General features: G+C 48.4%; 1 protein-coding gene across 2 annotated transcripts; it reads left to right on the top strand.

The window, feature by feature from the left end:
* Positions 1–373: 373 nt before the first annotated feature.
* Positions 374–23,600, top strand: ALDH4A1 (aldehyde dehydrogenase 4 family member A1). Of its 2 annotated transcripts, XM_081341489.1 has the most exons (15): positions 374–781; positions 8,836–8,929; positions 9,465–9,557; positions 10,416–10,463; positions 11,418–11,573; positions 11,904–12,053; positions 13,085–13,159; positions 13,420–13,607; positions 15,406–15,479; positions 16,900–17,096; positions 17,814–17,861; positions 18,844–18,996; positions 19,373–19,494; positions 19,836–19,954; positions 20,424–23,600. In XM_081341489.1, the coding sequence occupies exons 1-15, from the start codon at positions 735–737 to the stop codon at positions 20,534–20,536; spliced, it is 1,677 nt and encodes a 558-aa protein (XP_081197615.1). In that variant the 5' UTR covers positions 374–734; the 3' UTR covers positions 20,537–23,600. The 2 variants fall into 2 exon arrangements, with proteins under 2 accessions (XP_081197615.1, XP_081197616.1); XM_081341490.1 differs by lacking the exon at positions 13,085–13,159.
* The last annotated feature ends 836 nt before the right edge of the window (positions 23,601–24,436 follow it).

Below are 24,436 nucleotides of genomic sequence, written 5' to 3'. Positions count from 1 at the left end.
GGCTGACTTGGCGATCTACCCGCACAAGCCCCCTGCGAGGTAGGCTGGGGAATGAATGGGGACACTTGCCCCCCCCCCACACATAAGTGGCATCCCCCTCCCCAAGTTGCAATCGCCGCCTCTTTGGGCCAAGAACGTCCCCAGGCTTGGAGCCGGGGCCGCTGTGCCCGCTTCCCAGCCTGAGAGTGATGGGAGTTGTAGTCCTGCGCCCCCTCCTCCTCCTCGCCCCCTCCTCCTCCTCCCCCCTCCCTCTCCTGTGTCCCCCACTCAGTTGAGCAATTTTTCCAGGGGGCGGGGCAGGAGGAGTAGGTCCAGCGCGGCTTCCGATTGGCGCTCCAGGAGGGGCGCCTCCCGATTGGTCCGCCCTGCTTCCCGCCCCTTTTTCCCCCCCCCCCACCGGGGCGGGCGACGGACTCGTCCATTCGCCACACTCCCGGGAGGGGTGTTCCTCGCCCCGAGAGGCCCTTTCCGGAGCTTTGGAGACGCTTGGGAAAAAGTTTCCAGAAATAGATGCGTTACGCGCGTTAAAAACGGGGCGACCGTCTCCTCCTGGCGACCAAGCGCCTCTTCGGCCAAGGAAGAAGAAAACAAAAAGAGCGGCTCCCCCCTCCTTTTCTCGCCCGAGGAATGGTTCGGCCCAATGGGCGGCACGCGGCGCCCGGCATCGTCCGCCGTCAGTCCGTCCGTCTCTTCCTTCGGGCTCGGGCGGGAGGAGGAGGAGGAGGAGGAGGAGGATGGCAATGCCGCTGCTCCGCCGGCCGGGCTCCCTGCGCGGGCTCCGGTGAGTCTTTCTCTCCCTCTCCCTTCCTTCCTTCCTTCCTTCCTTCTCTTCTTCCTTCTCTTCCCTTGTTCCTTCCTCTTTCTTCCTTTCTTCTTTCTTTCTTTCTTTCTTTCTTTCTTTCTTTCTTTCTTTCTTTCTTTCTTTCTTTCTTTCTTTCTTTCTTCTTTCCTCCTTCCTTTCTTCCTTCCTTCTTTCTTTCTTTCTTTCTTTCTTTCTTTCTTTCTTTCTTTCTTTCTTTCTTTCTTTCTTTCTTTCTTTCTTTCTTTCCTTACTTCCTTCCTTTCTCTCTTTCTTCCTTTCTTCTTTCTTTCTTTCTTTCTTTCTTTCTTTCTTTCTTTCTTTCTTTCTTTCTTTCTTTCCTTACTTCCTTCCTTTCTCTCTTCCTTCCTTTCTTCCTTCCTTCCTTCCTTCTTTCTTTCTTTCTTTCTTTCTTTCTTTCTTTCTTTCTTTCTTTCTTTCTTTCTTTCCTCTCTCTCTCGTTCTTCTTTCTTTCTTTCTTTCTTTCTTTCTTTCTTTCTTTCTTTCTTTCTTTCTTTCTTTCTTTCTTTCTTTCTTTCTTTCTTTCTTTCTTCCTTTACTTTCTTTCTTTCTTTCTTTCTTTCTTTCTTTCTTTCTTTCTTTCTTTCTTTCTTTCTTTCTTTCTTTCTCAGGGGGCCGTGTGGAGGTGGGGCTTCCCTGGGGACTCCCACCCCCATCCTCCCCTGCGCTTCGGGGAGGATGGGAGGGGTCCCTCCTAAGGAGGGGGGCATTGCCCTCACTGGGCCTCTTGGGGGAGGGGAGGGTAGCCCCCCCCAACAAGGGGCGCCTCAGGGATGGGCTCCATCCACCCCCACCCCCCACTTTGGAAAATAATTCACGATAATTCATAATAATTTTAGGAAATAATCCCCCTCCCCCCCTTTGGAAGCCTCGCCAGGCCACCCTGGTTGCATGCTGGTGCTATTCCGATTATTCTAGTGATTGTGCTTGGCCCACGTTCGCCCCCCTGGCTGTATTCGTATTGCTGGTCTTGATAATTAATAATAAATAAATAAAATAATAGCTCCTTCCTTGGCATCCTTCCGTCTCGAGAGACTTATGGTGTCGTGCTCTGGAAAGGGATCCTAAAGCAGCGCCGTTGCTGTATTCGTATTATTGCTGTTGATAATAAATAATTGCAAAATAGTAATGGTAATAATAGCACGTCTTAGACTTATATACCGCTTTGCAGCCCTCTCTGAGCGGTTTGCAGAGTCAGCCTGTTGACCCCCTCCCCCCAACAATCTGGGTCCTCGTTTTACCGACCTGGGAAGGATGGAAGGCTGAGTCAACTAATAATAATAATAATAATAATAATAATAATAATAATAATAATAATAATAATAATAATAATGATGCAAAATATCATGACCTGGCCATCCAGACTGCGCGATTATGGACGAAACGTGTAACAGTGACACCCACTGTCATCAGGGCACTGGGAACTATGTCCAGAAACTTTGCAAAATACATCAAGAAATTGCAGCTTCCTGCAATAACTCCAGCAATGCTACAAAAAAAACCACGGTGCTACTTGGAACATCTTACATTTTAAGGAGGTACCTGGTTGATGCAGCTAGGATGCTGGCAGCAACCCGGGTCAACCATTAGCGCCAGTCAATTTGAGTGTTCAGTTGACTGAGGTTCATGTTTTATGAATAAAAGTTTTATAATAATAATAATAAATAAAAAACATGCATTTTCTTCCTTTAATAATAATATGCATTTTCTTCCAATTTTTTTTTAAAATTCCATTTATATCCCGCCCTTCTCCGAAGACTCAGGGCGGCTTACAAGCTTAGCAGTAGCCTTCATTCTATGTATATGCCTGCTTAGTAGTGTATTATTCCAATAATAATAATAATAATTAATCCCAAAGCAACTGGAGCACCACTTGAACACCATCATCGGCACTGACAAATTCGCCATTAGTCAGTTGCAAAAGGCGGCCTTACTAGGAACTGCTTCCATCCTGCAACGAGATCTGTGATACCATCCAACATCCACATCTGCCTATCCCAGGTTGATAGGTAGACAAAAATGCCAAATCCAGTCTGAACATCTGGCTGACTGTGCGATGATCAATAATAACAATAATAATATGCATTTTCTTCCTTTCATCCTCTGTTTGCTGTTTTCCTGGATCTTCCTCCTAAGGCAGGGATATGGGACGATATTCCAGGGGGTACGCAAACTTGGCTTTAGAAATTTCAAAATTATAGTGTATTATGCATCATTCGTTGCCGTTATTTCGAACTTTTGCAAGGGGTGCAAGAATATATCGGAAGCGTTCTAGGGATATAGAAGAGGTTGGGAACGGCTGCCCTGAGGGAACCTTGGCAGGTGTGCCTTCTGGATCAGCTGATCTGTCAAACTTTTAAGGTTTCAGCCATTAGGGTTGCCCTATAAATCAACTAAAAGGGACACGGTGTGGCTCAGTGGGTTAGGACACTGAGCTTGTCAATCAGACGGTCGGCAGTTTGGCGGGTCGAATCCCGAGTGCCGCATAACAGAGTGAGCGCCTCTTACTCGTCCCAGCTTCTGCCAACCTAGCAGTTCGAAAGCACGTAAAAATGCAAGTAGAAAAACAGGGACCACTACGGTGGGAAGGGAACAGCGTTCCATGCGCCTTTGGCGTCTAGTCATGCCGGCCACATGACCACGGAGACGTCCTCGGACAAGCGCTGGCTCTTCGGGTTTGAAACGGAGATGAGCACCGGTCCCTAGAGTCGGAAACGACTAGCACGCATGTGCGGGGGAACCTTTACCTTTACCTTATAAATCAACTATAAGTAAACACAAATATGCCCGTGTGTACGCACAGACACACAGAGACACACTGTACAGCTAGTCCTTGACCACAACTGAGCCCCAAATTTCCGTTGCCAAGGGAAGCAGCTGTTAAGTGAGTTTTGCTCCATTTTACGACCTTCCGTGCCACGGTTCTTAACTGAGTCACTGCAGTTGTTATAAGTGAATCACACAGCTGTTCAGTGAATCTGGCTTCCCCCTTGACTTTTGTCACAAGGTCACCAAAGGGGATCTCGGGACAGTGGCCACCGTCATAAATATACTGCTCAAAAAAATAAAGGGAACATTTAAACAACACAATGTACTGTATTTAATAGTAGGATGTCTTACTTTCTGTTCCCTTTATTTTTTTGAGCAGTATATAAGCCTGAGCAGGGGGTTGGACTAGATGACCTCCAAGGTCCCTTCCAACTTCTTCTTCTTCTTCTTCTTCTTCTTCTTCTTCTTCTTCTTCTTCTTCTTCTTCTTCTTCTTCTTCTTCTTCTTCTTCTTCTTCTTCTTCTTCTTCTTCTTCTTCTTCTTCTTCTTCTTCTTCTTCTTCTTCTAATTCTTCTTCTTCTTCTTCTTCTTCTTCTTCTTCTTCTTCTTCTTCTAATTCTTCTAATTCTTCTCCTCCTCCTCCCTCCCCTTCCTCCCCTTCCTCTTTCTTCTTCTTCTTCTTCTTCTTTCTTTCTTCTTCTTCTTCTTCTTCTTCTTCTTCTTCTTCTTCTTCTTCCTCCTCCTCCTCCCTCCCCTTCCTCCTCTTCCTTCTTCTCTCTCCTCCTCCTCCTCCTCTTCCTTCTTCTTCTTCTTCTTCTTCTTCTTCTTCTTCTTCTTTCTTCTTCTCCTCCTCCTCCTCCTCCTCCTCCTCTTCTTCTTCTCTTCTTCTTCTTCTTCTTCTTCTTCTTCTTCTTCTTCTTCTTCTTCTTCTTCTTCTTCTTCTTCTTCCTCCTCCTCCTCCTCCTCCTCCTCCTCCTCCTCCTCCTCCTCCTCTTCTTCTTCTTCTTCTTCTTCTTCTTCTTCTTCTTCTTCTTCTTCTTCTTCTTCTTCTTCTTCTTCTTCTTATTATTATTATTATTATTATTATTATTATTATTATTATTATTATTATTATTATTATACCAGTTGCCAAGCGTCCGAATTTTGGATCAAGTGGCCAGGGGGACGCTGCAATGATTGTAAGTATGGAAAACGGTCCTAAGTCGCTTTTTACGCTGCCACCGTAAGTTCAAACGGTCTCTAAATGAAGTGTTGTAAGTTGAGGGCTACCGGTGCGTATGCGTAGACATAAGACACTTTTTTCCCCAGAAAACCTTTTGAGATCGCTTTTCCCCCAGTGTCAAGTTCAGCTCCTTTTGCGGGGGGGGGGGGGGGGGGAAACACTTAAATCTTTTTTTTTCCCTTTTCTGTTTGCGTTTTTTAAAAAATTATGCTTCCAGCCTGGGGCTTAAGAAAAGGACAGGTTTGTCATGGTGATGAAATATTCTCCTAGGCTAGTGGAAAATTTCTTTTTTTTCTCTCTTTTTTTTTGGGGGGGGCTTGGTGAGTAGGAATAGAGATCTGACAGGGCTTGGAAGATCAAGCCGGCCTTTCAGCGTAAATTTCAATTTGTATTTTTTATCTATCTGCCCTGTTCACCGCCCTGAGTCCTTCGGGAGAAGGGCGGTATATAAATTAAATTATTAAATTATTAAATTAAATTTAAAAACAACGGCCTTTGCTGCTGTCGGAATTTGGCCTTTTCGGGGCCACTCGCTGCGGAGGAAGAAGAATTACAACTTAACAAGACCTTTAAACAAGGAAAGCAATACAGTGCAGAGCCCAAATAAAGCTGATCAGAAATTATGCGGCTAGTCCTCAACAGCCACCCGTTTTGGTGGCGATGCAGAGTCCCAGCGGCGCCGGGGGAAAAAAAAAGTGACTTACGGCCAGTTTTCACGCCGGACGATCATCATCGTAGCGTTCCCCCCCCCATATCTAGGGGATCAAAATTTGGATGCTTGGCAACTGGTTCGTCTTTTATGTCTTTTATGACAGCTGCCCCATGCCGGGGCCCTGTGATCTCCTTTTGTGAGCCTCCCAGCTGGCTTCTGAAAAGCCAAATCAATAGGGGGAAGCCAGATTCACTTAACGGAGCACGGTTCACTTAACGACGGTGGTGATTTGCTTAACTGTGGCAAAAAAAAGGAAAAAAACACGCATAGCTCCTTTCGCCGCCATCTTGTTCAGCAATGGAAATTCCGTCCCCAGTGAAGCCTACCTGTAAATTCCTAAGTTATTTGGTTAACGAAAAGCCCTAATTAAACTGAAAGCTTTAAATTTGGGGCCCAGAAGGTTCAGTCTCCTATCCCCCCCACCCCACCCCATTTCAGGTTTTTTACCTCTCTGCTCTTTTTTTTATTTTTATTTTATCTACCTACACTTTCCTTTCTGGTCCTTATCAAAATGAGGTGGGCTTTGGCCTTATCAGCCTTTGCCTGAGATAAAACGAAGCTGGGAGCAAAGAAACTTTTTAACAGCTGTCCTGGTTTGCTCAGGTTTTTTTGTTTTCAACTTGTGCCCCGGGGCCTTCAAAATCAAGGTTATGCCTCAAAGAAAAAGAAAAAATCCTGCTGAGGCAGAAAAGATCAAACTTTTGCCCCCGAGTTGCAAAAGTCCAGCTCCTCAAGCGTTCATTTTGCTGACGCACCTATTCCTGCTTGGAATTTGAAAAGCAAGAAAGGATTGGCAGAGGAAAAGTTTTAAAAGAAACGGTGCCTTCTCGGAAAGCGGCGTTTTGGCGTAAGCGCTCTCCGCATTTCACAGCGTGTGTCAGCTGTCTATATATATATATATATATATATATATATTTATATATATATATATATATTTATGGATCTTTGGTCATTCGGTTTTTTTCCCGCGTAGAATTGAAGGTGAAGGAGCAACGTTTCGACGGAATCCCGTCCCGTCGAAACGTTGCTCCTACACCTTCAATTCTACGCGGGGAAAAAACCCGAATGACCAAAGATCCACATACAAACACCCGCAAAAACCTCAGAAAACAAATATCTATATCTATCTATCTATCTATCTATCTATCTATCTATCTATCTATCTATCTATCTATCTATCTATCTATATAAGGGACGCGGTGGCTCAGTGGGTTAGGACGCTGAGCTTGTCGATCAGAAGGTCGGCAGTTTGGCAGGTCGAATCCTGAGTGCCGCGTAACAGAGTGAGCACCTGTTACTCGTCCCAGCTTCTGCCAACCTAGCAGTTCGAAAGCACGTAAAAATGCAAGTAGAAAAATAGGGACCGCTACAGTGGGAAGGTAACAGCGTTCTGTGCGCCTCTGGCGTCTAGTCATGCCGGTCACATGACCACGGCGACGTCCTCGGACAAGCGCCGGCTCTTCGGCTTTGAAACGGAGATGAGCACCGGCCCCTAGAGTCGGAAACGACTAGCACACATGTGCGGGGGAACCTTTACCTATATATATATATATATATATATATATATATATATATATATATATATATATATATATATATATATATATATATACACATACCGTATGTATGTATGTATGTATATATATATATGTATATGTATATGTATATGTATATGTATATGTACTGTATATATATATTAAATGTTTGTTAAGCATTCAGAATACACTTGCTTGGTCCCAGACACGGGACAAATCTTACTTCTTGTTTCAGCCTAGCCCAAGGCCATCTACAGGCAGTAGCCACAGCAGTGGCAGCTCATATTTGTGTAAATTGTTTTTTTTGGGGGGGGGCTTGCTAACAAAGAATAAAGGGAGACCGATATGATCATTCCAAACTTAGTCGGCCCAGGTTCGAATCTTAGAAGGGTATGGCTGACTGATGAGAACAAATAAGTTCGAAATGATCATATCGGTCTCCCTTTATTCTTTGTTAGCAAGCCAAAAAAAAAATAAATTTACATATATATATATATATATATATATATATATATATATATATATATATATATATATATATATATATATATATATATATATATATATATATATATATATATATATATATATATATATATATATATATATATATATATATATATATATATATATACTGTATATATATATATATATATATTAGCATTAACATTGTTAGCAAGCCAAAAAATTTACACAAATATGAGGGGAAAGCCTGGCTCACGTTGGAACTTAGCAACTTTCAGCAAGCAGGTCACTGTTTCGTGCGGTCTTGAGTCCCAAGGGGAGAAACCACATTTTAAACTTCAGTTAACCACATTTTATTTACGAGGTTTAAACTCCATTTCAGACGGAAAATAGGTTCCTGGCGCAGCCTGTAAATAGCGGTAGCACGCTGCTCAGACTGACAATGCCAGAAGCATGGCACGCAAGGAAATGGAAATGGGGAGGGAAGAGGAACGGAGCAGCCATTGGGGAAAGACATAGATAGTAAAGGTAAAGGTTCCCCCGCACATGCGTGCTAGTCGTTTCCGACTCTAGGGGCCGGTGCTCGTCTCCCTTTCAAAGCCGAACAGCCAGCGCTTGTCCGAGGACGTCTCCGTGGTCACGTGGCCGGCATGACTTCCAAAGGCGCACGGAACGCTGTGACCTTCCCACCGGAGCGGTCCCTATTTTTCTACTTGCATTTTTACGTGCTCTCGAACTGCTAGGTTGGCAGAAGCTGGGACGAGTAGCAGGCGCTCACCTAGTAGGTATGGTTACTTATAGCTTAGGAAGGTGATGAACCTTCTCAAACAGGTAATAGGACCGTACAACTTATATGCTACTGCCTGCAAAGCTGTATCAGTGCCCCGTCAGGGAATCTGTAAATTGCATTTTATTTTATTTCTGTGCCTGCCTTGTTAAAAAAAAAACAAAATCTCTGTTGCAAAATATATAAAAGAAAGCCTCTTAACAGCCGCATTTTGCACTCCCTAGAGCAAATAACGCAAGCTTCAAGTTTTAAAGTTCCCTCTTCTTTTTTCCCCAGTTCTGCTTTAATCCTTTCTCGGGTGTTTATTAATGTACTTGTCTGTCTGCATTTCTTTCTCCTAGAAGAGCGTCAATAAAGCCACGTACGTGGCTTTCCTCATTCGCCTTCCTCTTCTAACAGCGCAGCCCTCTTTGGACGTGAAGAAATAAAGCTTTAGTACATCGAGCTTGCAGATTTCTCAAGGACCCCTCGTGACAGTCACACAAAGCGAAATAATGTCTGCTTTTTTTTTCTTTCCCCCCCCAGCCTGCGATGGCAACACCGTGCCTCTGCAAAGGTGGTCAACGAACCCGTTTTGGCCTTCAAACCTGGGAGTCCTGAGCGAGCCGCTCTCCAGCAGGTAACGGAGAGAGGTGGCCTCTTTGGGGCCTAGTAACTTGAGCATCCAGCCCGGGGACAAGCGAACACATCACACTGGAGACGGCTCGATTGCCATGCTCCGCTGCGGCCTTTCAGTTGCAGGGCTGGCTTGCTCGGCTGGAGAAGAAGCAAAGGCGAACTTTGATTGGCACCTGTCAGAAAAGGCAGGGACGGTACGGGGTGGCTGCCGTTCGGTGGCCCTGCCTCGCTGGTAAGGGGCAGATAAAGATTCCAAGACTGAGGATTTGGAGAAAACGGGATTGAAAGCCAGGAAGAAAAGACGCTAGCCATTTCAGATGCAAAGGATTGCAGGGAAGGACAGCAGGCTTTTGGGTTGTGGAGAACAACCACACGCACATCCTGCTTGGGGAATGAAGAGAGGGAGCGCCAGGAGGTCTCCTGAAGAGGCAAGGGGTGTGTAGCGGCACAAGGATCAGAGGAAGAATTGGGGGGCTGATCCGGAGAGCAGAACAGACGAGCTAACCTGTTCACAAAGTTGTTCCTTCCTTCCATAGGCTCTCAACGACGTGAGGGGCAAGACCGAAGAGATCCCGTGCGTCGTCGGTGGGGAGAAAGTGTGGACAGCCGACGTGAGGTATCAAGTGTCGGTGAGTTCCGCCAGCCGAGGGCCTGCTTCCTTGGTAGTCTGATGTAACAGCCGTGTTAAAAATTCCCCCCTTCTTTCCCCAAACAGCAGGACTCTAGTTGTAGTTGTAAAAAGAGCATCCATGTTTCGTCCGTGTTTGACCCAAGGCCTTAAAAGTCTCCATTTGGGGGTAACTTCAGTACTGACGAGAAGTATTTTACTCGCCGCGTTTCTTTTTTTGGTGAATCTGTCACACTTGGATTGATTTAGAATGATCAGATGCATTTCTCTTTAAAACAAGCACAGGCGTTTGTTTATTATTATTATTATTATTATTATTATTATTATTATTATTATTATTATTCTACTCGGAGGAATTGCTGGTCAGAATTGTCACTTTTTTATATATATAATAAGCTTTTATTGTTTTTTTCTCCCCTCTACATACATATGTTAATTTTTTCAAACAGCGTGTGATCTGGGTTCATAAAACGCTAATACATAATCAAGTCCTACTCTTCCAGCCATTTGTAGAATAGATTCCAACTTTGCTAATATTCTGTTTCTTCTTTATCTTTCAGCCTCATAGTTAATCTGTCCATCTCCGCGCATCCCAGTATCTTTTTTATTACTTTTTTTGGCGAATCTGTCACACTTGGAATGATTTAGAACGATCAGATGCATTTCTCTTTAAAACAAGCACAGGCGTTTGTTTTTTTTATTATTATTATTATTATTATTATTATTATTATTATTATTATTATTATTATTATTATTATTATTATTATTATTATTATTATTATTCTACTCGGAGGAATTGCTGCTCAGAATTGTCACATTTTTTTATCCCCTTCTCCCTCCCTCTCTTTTTTTTCCCCAGCCCTTTAATCATTTACACAAAGTGGCCAAATACTGCTACGCTGATAAGGTGAGCAAAGCACCCTAGAGTAAGACTTTTTTGGGGGAATGTTCACAGGTAGGACTCGGAGGGAGGCTGTGCTTGTAAGCCCATTTTACGGCAATCTTGTAAGCTACGAAGGAGGATGGTCCTCCGTTTGTCTGAATGACTCCCTGTCTTGTCCCTGACTCCAGGCCTTCGGCCTCATTCCGTTTCTGCCTTTGAGATTAACGCCTTCCCTTATTTCCTGATACTTTTCCCGTGCCCACAACACAACCCGTACGCAGCCTGTGGATAAAGGGAGTGCCAGCGAAGGCGAGCGTAACGCCAAAAAAAAAAAAAAAATGCAAACTCCAACCTGGTTACAGAAACGTTGGGGTCACCGCTGGCCACCCTTGGGGGAATAATTGGGTTATTTGAAAACAAAGATAGAGGAAATGTACACACACACACACACACACACACACACACACACACCCCTTGGTGGATGGAGCTGCCTAAGGATTGACCGGTTTTTTTAAAGCCAACCAAGATACTGGCCATCACGCGGCAGTGAGTCCCACATTTTTTCACGATGGTTTGTAGCATTTAAAAAAAACAAACCTTGTGAAAGTGTGTGTGTGTCTCTGTGTACGTGTGCGTGGGGTGGGGGGATGTCTTCTATGCCAGAGGTCCTCAGCCTTTTGGGCAACAGAGACCCAATAGGGTTTTCCATGGACCAGAAGGGGGTGTGGTTTTGTGTCCTGCCTGCATCCCATGGATGGGCCTTTTTTGTTGTTCGTGCGGCCCGGTTGCTGGCATGCTACGGACCGGTGCCGGTCCAGGGACCTGGGGGGCTGGGGACCCCTGTTCTATGCTGTGCTTCATTCCACAAAACACACTCATCCCCCCCCCCAGCCACCCAGTCAGTCCGTAAATAAGTCAGCCCATAAATAAATAGAAATGAAATCGCCTCCAAACGTGGGCAATTTTCTGCCCGTCTAGGACTTGTTGAATAAGGCCATTGTCTCCGCACTGGGCGCCCGGAAGGAATGGGATCTCCGGCCCGTCCAAGACCGCGCCGAGGTCTTCTTCAAAGCTGCCGACATCCTAAGCGGGCCCAGAAGGCCGGAGATCTTAGCCAAGACCATGGTCGGCCAGGTAGGCGGGCGGGCGGCTGGCTCGCATCACCGCTGGGGATCACGCAGCCCTGCTTGGGGGGGGACGGGACAGGTGTGGCTGGGAACGAAGGACGCCCGTGAAGAGGGGCCAGGCTAAATTAAGACGTGACGTAGGGATTGTCTTTAAGAGAGGGCCGAAGGGGGAGCTCCTCGGGGTGGGATTTGACTCGGGGGCCGTCGGTTGCTAACCCCCCGGCCGTTGCTAGCTTTGTCCAAAGTCTTCTCTGTGGCCCTCCCCTCCTCCCCCAACGCAGTCTTGCCCTGATACGCTTCTTTTTCACACACCCCCTCCCTCCTCTCTTATCTCCAGGCTAAAACGGTCATCCAAGCGGAAATCGACGCGGCCGCAGAGCTGGCGGACTTCTTCCGCTTCAACGCCAAATACGCCCTGGAGTTGGAGGGGGAACAGCCCATCAGCGCCCCACCCAGCACCAACAGCCTGGTGTATCGGGGGCTGGAGGTTAGGGTCGACCCCGAAGCTTCAGCCCTGATTTTGCAGGATCCGGGGTGAACCGAGTTCCGTCTTTTTGCCTTCGGTCGGTTAAAAAGCGGGGGGGGGGTGGGGGCCGCCTGTGAAGGCAGATCCAGACAATATTTTTTTGGGGTGGGTGGGATGTCTTTGCTTCTCCTCCGAGCCGCTGAGGGCTGTCCAGTCACCCAAGCAGGGGATTTTCCAACGAGCAAGGAGAGACCACGCCTATTAAAAGCATTTGTGCCCCCTCCTCATTTTCAACAGCCCCCCTCCCAGGCCACCGTGCTTTTATACAGACCAGGGATCTTCAAACTTGGCCCTTTGATGACTTCTGGACTTCAACTCCCAGAATTCCTCAGCCAGCATGCCTGATTGAGGAATTCTGGGAGGTGAAGTCCATAAGTCATAAAGGGCCAGGTTTGAAGACCCCTGCTCTAGTCCAACCCCCTGCTCAGGCAGGAAACCCTATAGCAGGGGTCTTCAAACCTGGCCCTTTTATGGCTTGTGGACTTCAACTCCCAGAATTCCTCAGCTAGGCATGCTGACTGAGGAATTCTGGGAGTTGAAGTCCACAAGTCATAAAAGGGCCAGGTTTGAAGACCCCTGATACAGACGATAAAAAAAAGGGTTATTTGCGAACCATACATACTGCAGGCTTCGTTTTTGTTTCCTCCTGATGGTGAGGGGAGAAGCTGAAAGTTGAAGCAAGCACACGAGGTGTACACACACACACACACACACCTCACCCTTAACGGATAGCAAAATAGAAATTATCTATTTCCCACCGTGGCCGCACTGCCTCCCTTCCCCCCTCCCCGCTTTTTCCAGCATGAGGACTGGAAGCTGGAAGTGGGGAAGCCGCGCTTAAGGTCGCAGACTTTCGGTCGAGAAGTCGGGGCTTGCGAGGCGCGTCTCTTATCCTGCCCCTTCCTTCTGAAGCCGTCCGGGGTGTGTGTGTGTTTGTGTGTGTGTGTGTGTGTGTGTGTGTGTGTGACCCCTTTTGCTCGCCTCTTCCGCAGGGCTTTGTGGCTGCGATCTCCCCCTTCAACTTCACCGCCATCGGAGGAAACCTAGCGGGATCCCCAGCGTTGATGGTGAGTTGGGGAGGGGGGATCCATTCCGCTCCTTGCAAGTTTGCAGCCTTTGCAAATAGCCCCCCCTCTTCCACCTCCCCCCCCCAGTCTCTCCTGTTTCAGGGGTTCCCCCAAACACAAAACATTTCTCTGCTTCTTCCTCACCAGCTGATGTGCTTTTGAGGATCCCGAAATTCCTTTGCACCCTTGAGGACTAGAACATTGCTCGGGCTGTATCTTATTTTTTTTTTTATTTTTTTTTTCCCCTCCTCCCCGCCCAGGGCAATGTGGTCCTTTGGAAACCCAGCGACTCGGCCCTGCTCTCCAGTTACGCCGTCTACCGGATCCTCCTGGAAGCTGGGCTGCCTCCCGACGTCATCCAGTTTGTCCCGGCAGAGGGCACCACGTTCGGGGACGCCGTGACCGGCTCCGAGCACTTGGCCGGCATCAACTTCACCGGCAGCGTCCCGTAAGTGTGGGTTGACCACCCTGGGGGGGGGTCTGTTTTGTGCGACCGAGGCCCCATCCTCAATTCAACCCTAAGCCAGCTGTGGGTACCCTCCCTAACCTTGCCCCCCCTCCCTTCTTACAAATATGGGGCATTTTTTAAAGCCTGCCGTCTCCCGCCCCCTGGCAGCTTTCCGAGCCTCTTCTCACTGGGATGGGAAAGCTGGATTGGCTGGCATCTTCGTCAGCAACGCCACCCAGGCCCTCTCAGGGGTGGTGTGGACCCTCCACCCCCCCCTCACTCAAAACAGCTGAAAACCTGGCGAAGAATTACAAGCGGAAGTCCCAGGCACTCCGGCTTCAACCCCCCCCAACCCTTCTCCATCCTCCCTGTTTCCAAAAAAAAAAAAGAGGTCCAGTCAAGATAGGACTTAAACAGAACGAATAAATCTTTTGAGAAAGCTTTGCGGGTCAACGTGGGTTGTGGTTGTTGTTGTTGATTTCAGCGCCCGTCCCCTGTTTCAGAAGCCCGTCCGTCGGGTCCCGGGGATTGCATCCAGAAAGAAAATAGTTTGGCTTTCTTAGCTCTCTCTCTCTCTCTTCTCTCTCTCTCTCTCTCTCTCTCTCTCTCTCTCTCTCTCTCTCTCTCTCTCTCTCTCTCTCTCTCTCTCTCTCTCTCTCTCTCTCACACACACACACACACACACACACACACACACACACACACACACACACAAACACACCATTGTCTGGGTCTTGGGGATTGCAATCCAGAAAGAAAATAGTTTGGCTTTCTTAGCGCTCTCTTTCTTTCTCTCTCTCCTCTCTCTCTCTCTCTCTCTCTCTCTCTCTCTCTCTCTCTCTCACACACACACACACACACACACACACACACACACGCACACAACATTGTCTGGGTCCTGGGGATTGCAATCCAGAAAGAAAATAGTTTGGCTTTCTTAGCGCTCTCTTTCTCTCTTTCTCTCTCTCTCTCTCTCTCTCTCTCTCTCTCTCTCTCTCTCTCTCTCTCTCTCTCTCTCTCATGCACACACACACACACACACACACACACACACACACACACACACACACACAGAAAACACACCTCCCCTTCTTCCCTTCCTTGATTTCAAGTGTGACCAGCCTCTTGCTTTTCAAAACAATAAAAATGCTAATAGCTTCACCCCAGGAGTTCCACACTCTGCCTTTTAATTTATGAGCTTCTTTACACACTTACACACACACACACACACACACACACACACACACACACACACACACACACACACACACACACACATACTCTTGAGCAGGGAGCCAGCCAAGCATGATTTTTCTTCTCCTCCTTAGCATAGCGCCTGGCGGGTTTTTAATAGCCACCTTTTTCAGAGAGCCAGGCATTGCAAGCGTCGGGGAGGGGGGGGTAGGCCCCCCCAACCCCCCAAAACAGCCTCTGCTGACACCGCTGGTGAGAAATACTAAACAGCTGCCCCCCTTCTCCTTTGCAAAGAATTTTGTCGTCCTCTGACCTTTTTTTTAAAAAAAAAAAGTTTCTGCTTTCAGTGGTTGTGGCATGGCAGGGTGGGGGGGGCAGGAAGGAGGGGAAGGGGAGACCAGGAGGCAGCAAAGAGAACGAGGGGCTTCACCTAACCCGTGTCAGCCTTGGCTGGTTTGTGCAGAGGGAGGGGGCAGCCGAGTGGGACCCCGGCCCCCCCAAGTAGGGCGTGACTTTGGTGCCGGCAGAGCACCGGGGAGCAGAGGAGAGAAAAGTGAATAATAAAAATTAGATCTTTCCCCCCCCCTTTTTTTTTTAAAAAAAGGACTTTTAAGCGTCTTTGGAAGCAGGTGGCTGAAAACCTCGACCGTTACCGCACCTTCCCTCGGCTGGCTGGCGGTAAGAACCGGCAATCTATTGTGGCTTTTATGTCTTTTCCTCCCCCAGAAGGGAAAAAGAACGACGACGACAACAACAACCCCGCAGGTAGTACGAAGGTCTGTCCTTGATCGCGAAGCCGCGGAGCTTTGGGGAGCTTCCTCACCCGTGGCACTGACTTGTCTCCGGCATACATTGCCGGCTAACTCTTTTGTTAAAACCGGAACTGCCAGACGGCACCCCAAGTGCTAAGTTGATGACAAGCGGAAAGCCCAAGCACGGTGGGGAAGTATGTGCCCTGCTGCCAGCCTCTCAAGGGATGTTGGGCTTCCGACTAACGTACATTTTTATTTCTAAAAAGTCTCTAATAATGAGAATGAAGCATCGGCACTCACGGATGGGTACCAAAAAAATCTTGAATTCTCCTCCCCTGAGCACCTCGTATCAAACACGATTGTGCTCACAAAGAGGGAGGGATTAACTGGCCCATTAGCATAAATGTATAAGTTCCCAAAACAGCCACGTGGTGGCAACACAACGATTCCCTCCCTTCATTTAAACGTCCTAAATCACATTCTCCAATTAGTTTAACTGTGCAAAGCTTCGCTTCCGTTCTATTTCCCCCCCCGCCATTCCTTATCTTATTTTTAAAAAAAACAACAACAACCGGGGTAGCGTTCTCCTTCCCCCCCCTCCGCCCCCCCCCCAGCTTCATTTTTCAAAAGCGAAAGAGTTTAAAGGGAAAGGCTGCCTCTTATATTGTCAAGGCAAAAAAAACGTCCAACGTTGGCAGCGTTGACGGGGAACTGGTCGTGCGCCAAAGCCTGTTGAATTTCTCCTAGCGCCTCCCCCCTCCCGCCCGCCCCCAGAACTCCCAATGTGCTGCAGGTTAATGGAGGAGGAACTACTCCTTTCCCCCACCCCACCCCCTCTCAAATATTTTGCAAGTTGCTTTCAGCAATTCCACACCTTGCCGGATTTTCCTCTTTTTTTTTTTGCAACACCTTAAAGCCAAGGGACGCGGTGGCTCAGTGGGTTAGGATGCCGAGCTTGTCGATCAGAAGGTCGGCAGTTTGGCGGGTCGAATCCCGAGTGCCGCGTAGCAGAGTGAGCGCCTGTTACGCATCCCAGCTTCTGCCAACCTAGCAGTTCGAAAGCACGTAAAAATGCAAGTAGAAAAATAGGGACCGCTCCGGTGGGAAGGGAACAGCGTTCCATGTGCCTTTGGCGTCCAGTCATGCCGGCCACATGACCACGGAGACGTCCTCGGACAAGCGCTGGCTCTTCGGCTTGGAAACGGAGATGAGCACCGGCCCTAGAGTCAGAAACAACTAGTACGCGTGTGCGGGGGAATCTTTACCTTTACCTAAAGCCAAGGAGGTTTTCCGCTGGGGGAGTGTCGAGTCGCCCCTCACTTTTCGATGTACTTCCCTTGTCTCAGAATGCGGAGGGAAGAATTTCCACTTTGTCCACGCCTCGGCTGACGTGCCCAGCGTGGTGAGCGGGACGGTCCGCTCGGCCTTCGAGTACGGCGGGCAGAAGTGCTCGGCGTGCTCCCGCCTCTACGTGCCCGATTCCTTGTGGCCTCGGGTCAAAGCCGGACTGCTGGAGGAGCACCGGAAGATCAAAGTGGGAGACGTGAGTTGGGGCTCGGCGATCGGGGTGGGGGGCTCAGGGGCTACCCAGGAACCCCAAAAGCAGTTTCTCAATGGGTGAGAAACTTCCTTCCTTCCCTCAGGCCCGCGTTCAATTTCAACAGGCACTCTCGTGACTTCAGAATGAAACGTTCAGGGCATGGCTGTTGAAAGAGGGTGTCTTATATGTGTTTGGTCTAAGGCAGGGGTCCCCAAACCCCCCCCCCAGGGCCGTGGACCAGTACCGGGCCACGCGGCAGGCCAGCAACCGGTCTGCGCAAACGAGCAAAGCCCCCATCCCGCGGGATGCAGGCAGCACACACAACCAGGCACCCCTCCGGTCCGCGGAAAAAACCTCTCGCCGCGAAACCGGTTCCTGGCGCCCCAAAGGTTGCCGGGGGGGCCCTCTGGTCTAAGGGATAAAGGCACCACCTGAAAGGAAGGAGGGAGAGATGGAGGGAGAAGGGGGGGGAAAGTAAGCACAGGGGTCCTTTTTCTTGTTATCACCCCCAGCAGAGAGACGTTTGAATCATGAGTTAATGGCGAACTTGGCAGGCGGAAGATCTTGAGATCTTCGCACCTCCAAGATCCGGCTGCAGTCGGAACTCGTGCAGACCGGAATGGATCCGTTTCTCTAGATAATAGGGGGCGGGGGGCTGGAGCCGTGTTCAGATTTTCTCCCGAATTCCTAACCTTTTCTTTGTCGGTCTCTCTTCTGCAGCCAACGGAAGATTTCGGAACCTTCTTCTCGGCGGTGATTGATAGCAAGGTCAGATTGCATTCTCTCTGGTGTGCCTAAAGCAGCTTTCGTTTCCCCACAGGCAGAACGTTTATGCTTTGACATTTGCCTGTGCAAACAAGCACTTTGAATCAGCTCCTCTCTTTCTTTTCTTTCTCTTTCTTTCTTTCTTTCTTTCTTTCTTTCTTTCTTTCTTTCTTTCTTTCTTTCTTTCTTTCTTTCTTTCTTTCTTTCTTTCTTTCTTTCTTTCTTTCTTTCTTTCTTTCTTTCTTTCTTTCTTTCTTTCTTTCTTTCTTTCTTTCTTCTTCCCTTTCTTTCTCTTTTCTTTCTCCTTTCCCTTCCCTTGTTCCTTCCCTTCTTCATTCCTTCCTTTCTCTCTCTCTCTCTCTCTTTCTTTCTTTCTTCCCTTTCTTTCTTCCCTTTCTCTTTTTTCCCTTTCTTTCTTTCTTCCTTTCTCTCTTCTTTCTCCCTTCCTTCCCTTCCCTTGTTCCTTCCTTCCTTCCTTTCTCTTTTCTTTCTCCCTTCCCTTCTTCCTTCTTTTCCCTTGTTCCTTCCCCTTCCTTCCTTCCTTCCTTCCTTCCTTCCTTCCTTCCTTCCTTCCTTCCTTCTCTTCCCTTGTTCCTTCCTCTTTCTTTCTTTCTTTCTTTCTTTCTTTCTTTCTTTCTTTCTTTCTTTCTTTCTTTCTTTCTTTCTTTCTTTCTCTCTCTCTCTCTCTCTCTCTCTCTCTCTCTCCTCTCCTCTCCTCTCCTCTCCTCTCCTCTCCTCTCCTCTCCCTGTGTGTGTGTTTAACTTACACCTTAGAGAGGAGTTCCAATACTGAGATAGTACATATGTTGTCATCATTTCACAAACTCGTTTCAAGCTTCAGTGGTCGAGAGGCGAATGTCCTGAGATGTTTGCCTTACGTGTTCCTCTCCCGAGACGTTTGCCTGCTCGTGCGCTAAGCACACCTAGAACTCAGTTCCTTGCTACGCGGACGTAACGCTGCTGTTTCGGCTGCTGTGTCTCTCAGGCGTTCGGACGCATCAAGAAATGGCTCAAGCACGCCGAATCCTCACCCAACCTGAAGATCCTAGCCGGAGGCGGCTGCGACGACGCGGTGGGCTATTTCATCCAGCCGTGCATTGTTGAGACGACGGATCCTAAGGACCCCATCATGCAAGAGGTGAGTCCGTGCCACGGAGGCAGCATTTCCTTGGGGAAACGCTCAATGCCTCCCACCGTCTTTGCTTCTTCCCTGTGAGGCCAATTCCTCTTCCTGGCAAACTTTCTGCAAAAGTTTAAAATACCCACAATCGTTGCAAAAACACCGTTTAATTAAAGATTTTGCAAACCCTCTCTAGGACACCCCCCCCCCAAACGTCCTTTTAAAATGTAATTTAGGCATCACCACAGAGATACTGTCCCCCTCGCTTTAGACATGCTAATTTTCCTGGTGTAAGTGCCCCACGAGTTTACGGAAATGTAGACTGAGATTTTTTTTTTTACAGATGCACCAGCCTTTAATTTGGGTTTCTCTTCTCCCTCCCCCCCATGGGTAGGAAATCTTTGGGCCCGTTCTGTCGGTATACGTCTATCCAGAGAAACAGTACAAAGATATCCTCCACCTGATTGACAGCACTTCTCCGTACGGCCTCACAGGGGCGGTGTTTGCCCAGGATAAGTAAGAACCGGGCTGTCTCGGGGGCTGTGATGGGGGGGGGTTCGCCCTCTCCTTGGATCGGAAAATGTTATCGTGCTGGGGAATTGGGAAGTAAAACAGCCCGGTTGCATTCCCGAAGTAGGTAGGCACAGACCCAAATACTTCTAATCTCCTCCCAGCTCAACTAGAGTGTGCTGGAAGACCCACCAATGTTGTCGTTGCCACAATATAACCAGCCTCAGTGAAACCCCTTTGTTCAGGAGAAGTATATCTTAGGAGTCTGGGAAAGGGGCGGAAGTCCTTGGGTGCCCTCTTGGCTGCAAGGCTGCTGATCTCTCTCCCCTCCACTCCTCTTTGCTCAGGGCCGTCGTTGCCGAAGCCACCAAACTCCTCAGGAACGCAGCCGGGAATTTTTACATCAACGACAAGTCCACCGGTGCGGTGGTGGCCCAGCAGCCATTTGGGGGTTCTCGTGCCTCAGGTATGTGGAGATCAGATTGTGTTATGTGGGGGTGGGGGTGTGCGCGCTTGGGATCTGGCCTGATCTCAGAACATTTTGCAGCACTTTCTGACAAAATGCGATTGGCGCTGTTGGTATTACCAACATTGTCATCGCTGCCGTTAACGCAGGGTGGGTCCCCATTCCTGCCAATGGCCCCCAAGGCTGAAGAAGTGCAGACAAGCTAACACAATTGTTAACCACTACGCCTAGTTGTGGTTTGTTGGCAGAAAGAAGGGAGCCTTTGCGGAACGCCGCAACCTCCTTTGCCCGTCGCCCAAATCTTGTGCGATGCAAAACGCGCTCAGCAACCCGTTTCCTGCCACCACGTAATGGCCCAGCGAGATGTGGGAAGCGAGGCTAGGTTTTTCATGGGACGATGAGGTCTAGCGACTTGGCCTGTTTGGTCGCAGAGAATGCAAAGGCTGTTCCTTTCTTCTTTTGGACTCAGGAACCAACGACAAGCCGGGCAGCTCTCATTACATCCTGCGGTGGACCTCTCCCCAGGCGATCAAGGAGACCCACGAGCCGCTGGGGGACTGGAAGTACCCCTACATGCAGTGACGTGGCTTATGGGCCTTGCAGGCTTGGACTGCAACCATCGGTGCGGTAGGCTGCGTTTCTCTTCAGCGGCCGTCCTTGCCGATCTCTCCGAAGGCCCAAATTAACAAGGAGCGAATTAATTTCTTTCTCTGCCACCAGGACATCTTTGGAAAAAAAAATTTTTTTAAAAAAAAATCATATCCTACTGAAAATCAAAATTTATTCCTCCAGGGAAGCTTTGCTGCCGACACTCCTAAATGCACATTCGTCAACTTTTGTGTCTGTTCCTAATACATGTTTGCCTCCTCCACTGGAGAGAAAAAGTGACTCGTGGCAAAACCAGCCTAGTCAGCGAATCTCTTTTGTTAAAGAAACAAGAGGAACAGCCAAGGGAAGAAAGTCACTGTTCTGCTCCAGCCTACGACCGGCCCTGTTTGAATGTCAACCAAATTTATTTACAAAGAAATCAAAAGTTCAAACAAGAGTTAAACCAAAAGTTCAAACAAGAGTTAAACAGGAATAACAGACCAGGACTCTAGCAGAAGATCTTCAAACGGTTGCCTTCAGCAACCAGCACCTCCCACACCTTCCCCTTTTATGAGCGGTTCCAAGGCTTGGCTTCTCACTGCCTTCTCCTCCTCTCACCGAGTTGCCTCATTGCCTTCCTCTGCTCTGCTCTGCTGGATTGCCTCCTGCTCCTAGCGTCCCTGAATAGATCCAGCTGTGAATCATCTACGTCCAATGCCTCGTGCTCACACGGCTGAGCCTGTGGAGGAACATGACGGGAGGGGCCAGGCTGAGAGTCCTGCAGTGCATCAGAGCCTCCCTCCGACACCAAAGGCTCTCCAAACCCCTCCTCATCCTCCTCCTCTTCAGAATCATCAGACTCAGCTGCCGGTATCACAGGCTGACGCTGAATCACAACAGTCACATCCAGAGAAATTGTGAGCGTTAGTCGGCCCGTAGGAAAAGCAGAACTAAACTCCTGTAAACGATCTTCTTGCGCATCCTAAGGAACCTGGGTGGAGATTTTTGCCCAAAACGTTTTGCTTTGTGTGACAAGTCGCCCTCCATATGGGGACGCCGGCTCTTTTAAAAAGATCGATTTTTCTAAAATTTGAACGCTGAAAATCAGGGAGCACTTTTAAAGGGGTGTCTTTTGGTAGCTTGCAAACGAAGCAAGGCTCTAAAATCAAGGAACGGAAGAATGCAAATTTCAATGTGTGAAGCTGAACGATTGAGGGAAGACTGACCGACAGCCAATCTGAAGTACCTCAAAGGGTGTAAAGCTTATAAAAATCTTTGCCACTGTGTGCGTGCACCAAGCTCGCATTAGTTTCCTTATCCCTATTTTGCTGACTTAACCTTGTAGTCCTTTTTAGTGCTTTGGAAAATTGATTTATAACGAATCGCTTAAGCAGATGTAAGAACCAACTTGGTTCTACTCCATTAATTCTTAACTCCAATCTTACTCATTGTTTTTGTTCCTAGATAATTGTTTTGATTCCTGGTCCAGATACTCAAAGACTCATGTTGACACAATTTCCTGCCAAGCCAAATTTACATTTCCAGTTTTCTTGGCTCACGTACATCACATTTCCATTGCTCAAAGCAGATTGTCCCTGTACTGGCAGATAGGCTCCAAAATCTGCTCTTTTGCTTGCACAAAAAGACTGCTTTCCTTCCTTCCTTCCTTCCTTCCTTCCTTCCTTCCTTCCTTCCTTCCTTCCTTCCTTCCTTCCTTCCTTCCTTCCTTCCTTCCTTTTCCCTTCTCTTGTTTTTCCCTTCCATCCATCCATCCATCCATCCATCCTTCCTTCCTCTAAATGCTGCTTTGACTTTACCAAAGTGTGATTAATGCTCAGAACTGCAACCGCTGATGATTGTTAACACAAAAAGGTCTCGACACTGGATGTGTTTCCAAAAAAAAAGAAAAAGAAAGAACAAAAAAGTCAGATTCAAGCTAAATCAATCCTCCCCGATTTGATGACGGCTGGATGACAGCTCCCATCTTTCCAGACGGGGCTGCCCCTTCCAAATGTGGGGAAACCGCCAAGTCTTGAGGTCACTTGTTGAAGCTTTTCCGTCCCTGAACGATAGGAGCGGGCAGGTTACAATCGGCCTCCCAACTCCTGACTTACGGAGAACCAATATCTGTTAAGCCATCAGAATTTAAACAGCTTCCCTAAGTGAGTTGGGTTGATCAAGCATTTGATAATGTGTCAGGAGAAGACTTATTAATAAATCTTTCTGCAAAAAAAAACAAAACCCGTTTGGAGTGTGTTTTTCCAGTTGGCGGCTGGATTTTCTCCGAAAGGGTAAACACGGACAGGAATTAAATGTGATTTGTTGGAAACGGATCAGAGCCATCCCGGGCCTTTTAAAGCAAGCCAGCGATTGGTGCTTTCAGCTCGTAGCATCTTGAGGCTGGCGAACTTCGAACTCGGGACTGAGAAAAAAAAATCTCCCGATACTTGGGAGTCAAGCGTGGAAGCTTCTAAGCCGGCGGTCCGCCAAAGACGGCGCAGACGGGCTAAATGGTTTTCCCTCCTCACCTCCAGTTCCCAAACTGGCCTTGCGGTGTATCTGATGCAGCTCAGTCCAGGAAAGTTCCCAGCTGGGTGCAAACGGGCTGCTAAGATGCAAACTTGAGGCTAAGCCATCATTTGGCTGAGCTGGGAGATTAAACCCTTGGCGGGTTCGTTGACTTGTTCCTCAGCCCGGTGTTTCGTTTTTGACGGTTGGAGACGGTGCGATCCCTTTTTTGTAAGGTTCAGGTAAAAAAAAAAAATCGGCTTTAGTCCAGCCCAGCCCATTTAGGAACTGCTGGGAAATTTAGGAAATGCCCGCCGGATAGCTGGCCAAGAAGCCTCCTTTGAAAAAGCTCGTGGTGTGCCTGCAATGGGACCATCCCGCCCCCATCGTGCTGCTCCTCTTCTCGGCCCTTGGCCACCCTTGCCACCTTTGCCCATCGCGCCAACATCCCGGTGGTGAGATCGGCCGGCGGCAGGCTGTGTTTCCTCGTGTGGCCCTCCATCTTCTGCAGCGTCTTCTGCTACGTGGGTCCCCACGGCGCTGAGACGTCTCTTCCGCCTGGCCGGCTTCAGCCTCGTCTTCACCGTCTGCCTCGCCCGCCCGTTCCTCCCAGATCCTCTGCGCTTTCAAGATGGTGGCCTGGCTGCCCACTGCCTTCACCGCCTGGGTCCACGTCCCAGGGGGCAGCGGGTCTTCACCGCCACCATCTCCGGCCTCAAGCTGGCCGTCGCGACATTCGGCCTCCAAAGCCCGTCTAGGCTGTCCCGATTGGCAGCCCGTCTGAGCTTTTCCTGTGGTTTTTTCCCACGTCATTTTTCTGCAAACCGTAATTTGACTTTCTTTGAGATAACGGCAGGGTGCAAATCTCTTTTTGAGTTTCAAATTGCCGGCTTTCCTTGCTGCTTTTAAAACACCCCAAACCTGGGCGATGGGTTTTGCTTTATTTCTTTTAGGTCGTGGCGTACCTCTCCCCGGAAACTTGTGTTGCGCTCTCCTTGTATTGCCACTTCGGCTGCCCCCCCCATTCCCCAATTAAAAAACAAAACTAAACTAAATTAAAATAATGGCAAAGGGCCCCTGTCCCTTTAAGGCTGCAATGAAGAGGGGGCTAATTAATTAACTGCTATCCACCAGCTGGGCCTTGCAGGGAAACGTGTGCAGAGGGAAGGCATGGCAGCAGAGGCCTGGCAGGGCTGTGGGGAGAAAAAAGGGGGTCCCAAGTGGGCCCAGAAGCCCCCCACCACCAAAGCCGTGTGGCCCCAGGCCCTCCCAGAACTGGGCTCCAGCCAAGGACTCTCCTGGCCCAGGTAAGCCCCTTCAGAGACCCCCTTTTCTGCCTCTGGGGAGGAGGGGGGCACGTTGGGCAGGCTGCTGGGGACGATGGGG

The sequence above is a fragment of the Vipera berus genome, assembly GCF_964194415.1.
Source record: "Vipera berus genome assembly, chromosome: 17".
NCBI classification, from domain to species: Eukaryota; Metazoa; Chordata; class Lepidosauria; order Squamata; family Viperidae; genus Vipera; species Vipera berus.
Note: the sequence above shows the minus strand (reverse complement) of the source record. Positions and strands in the feature narration are given on the sequence as shown.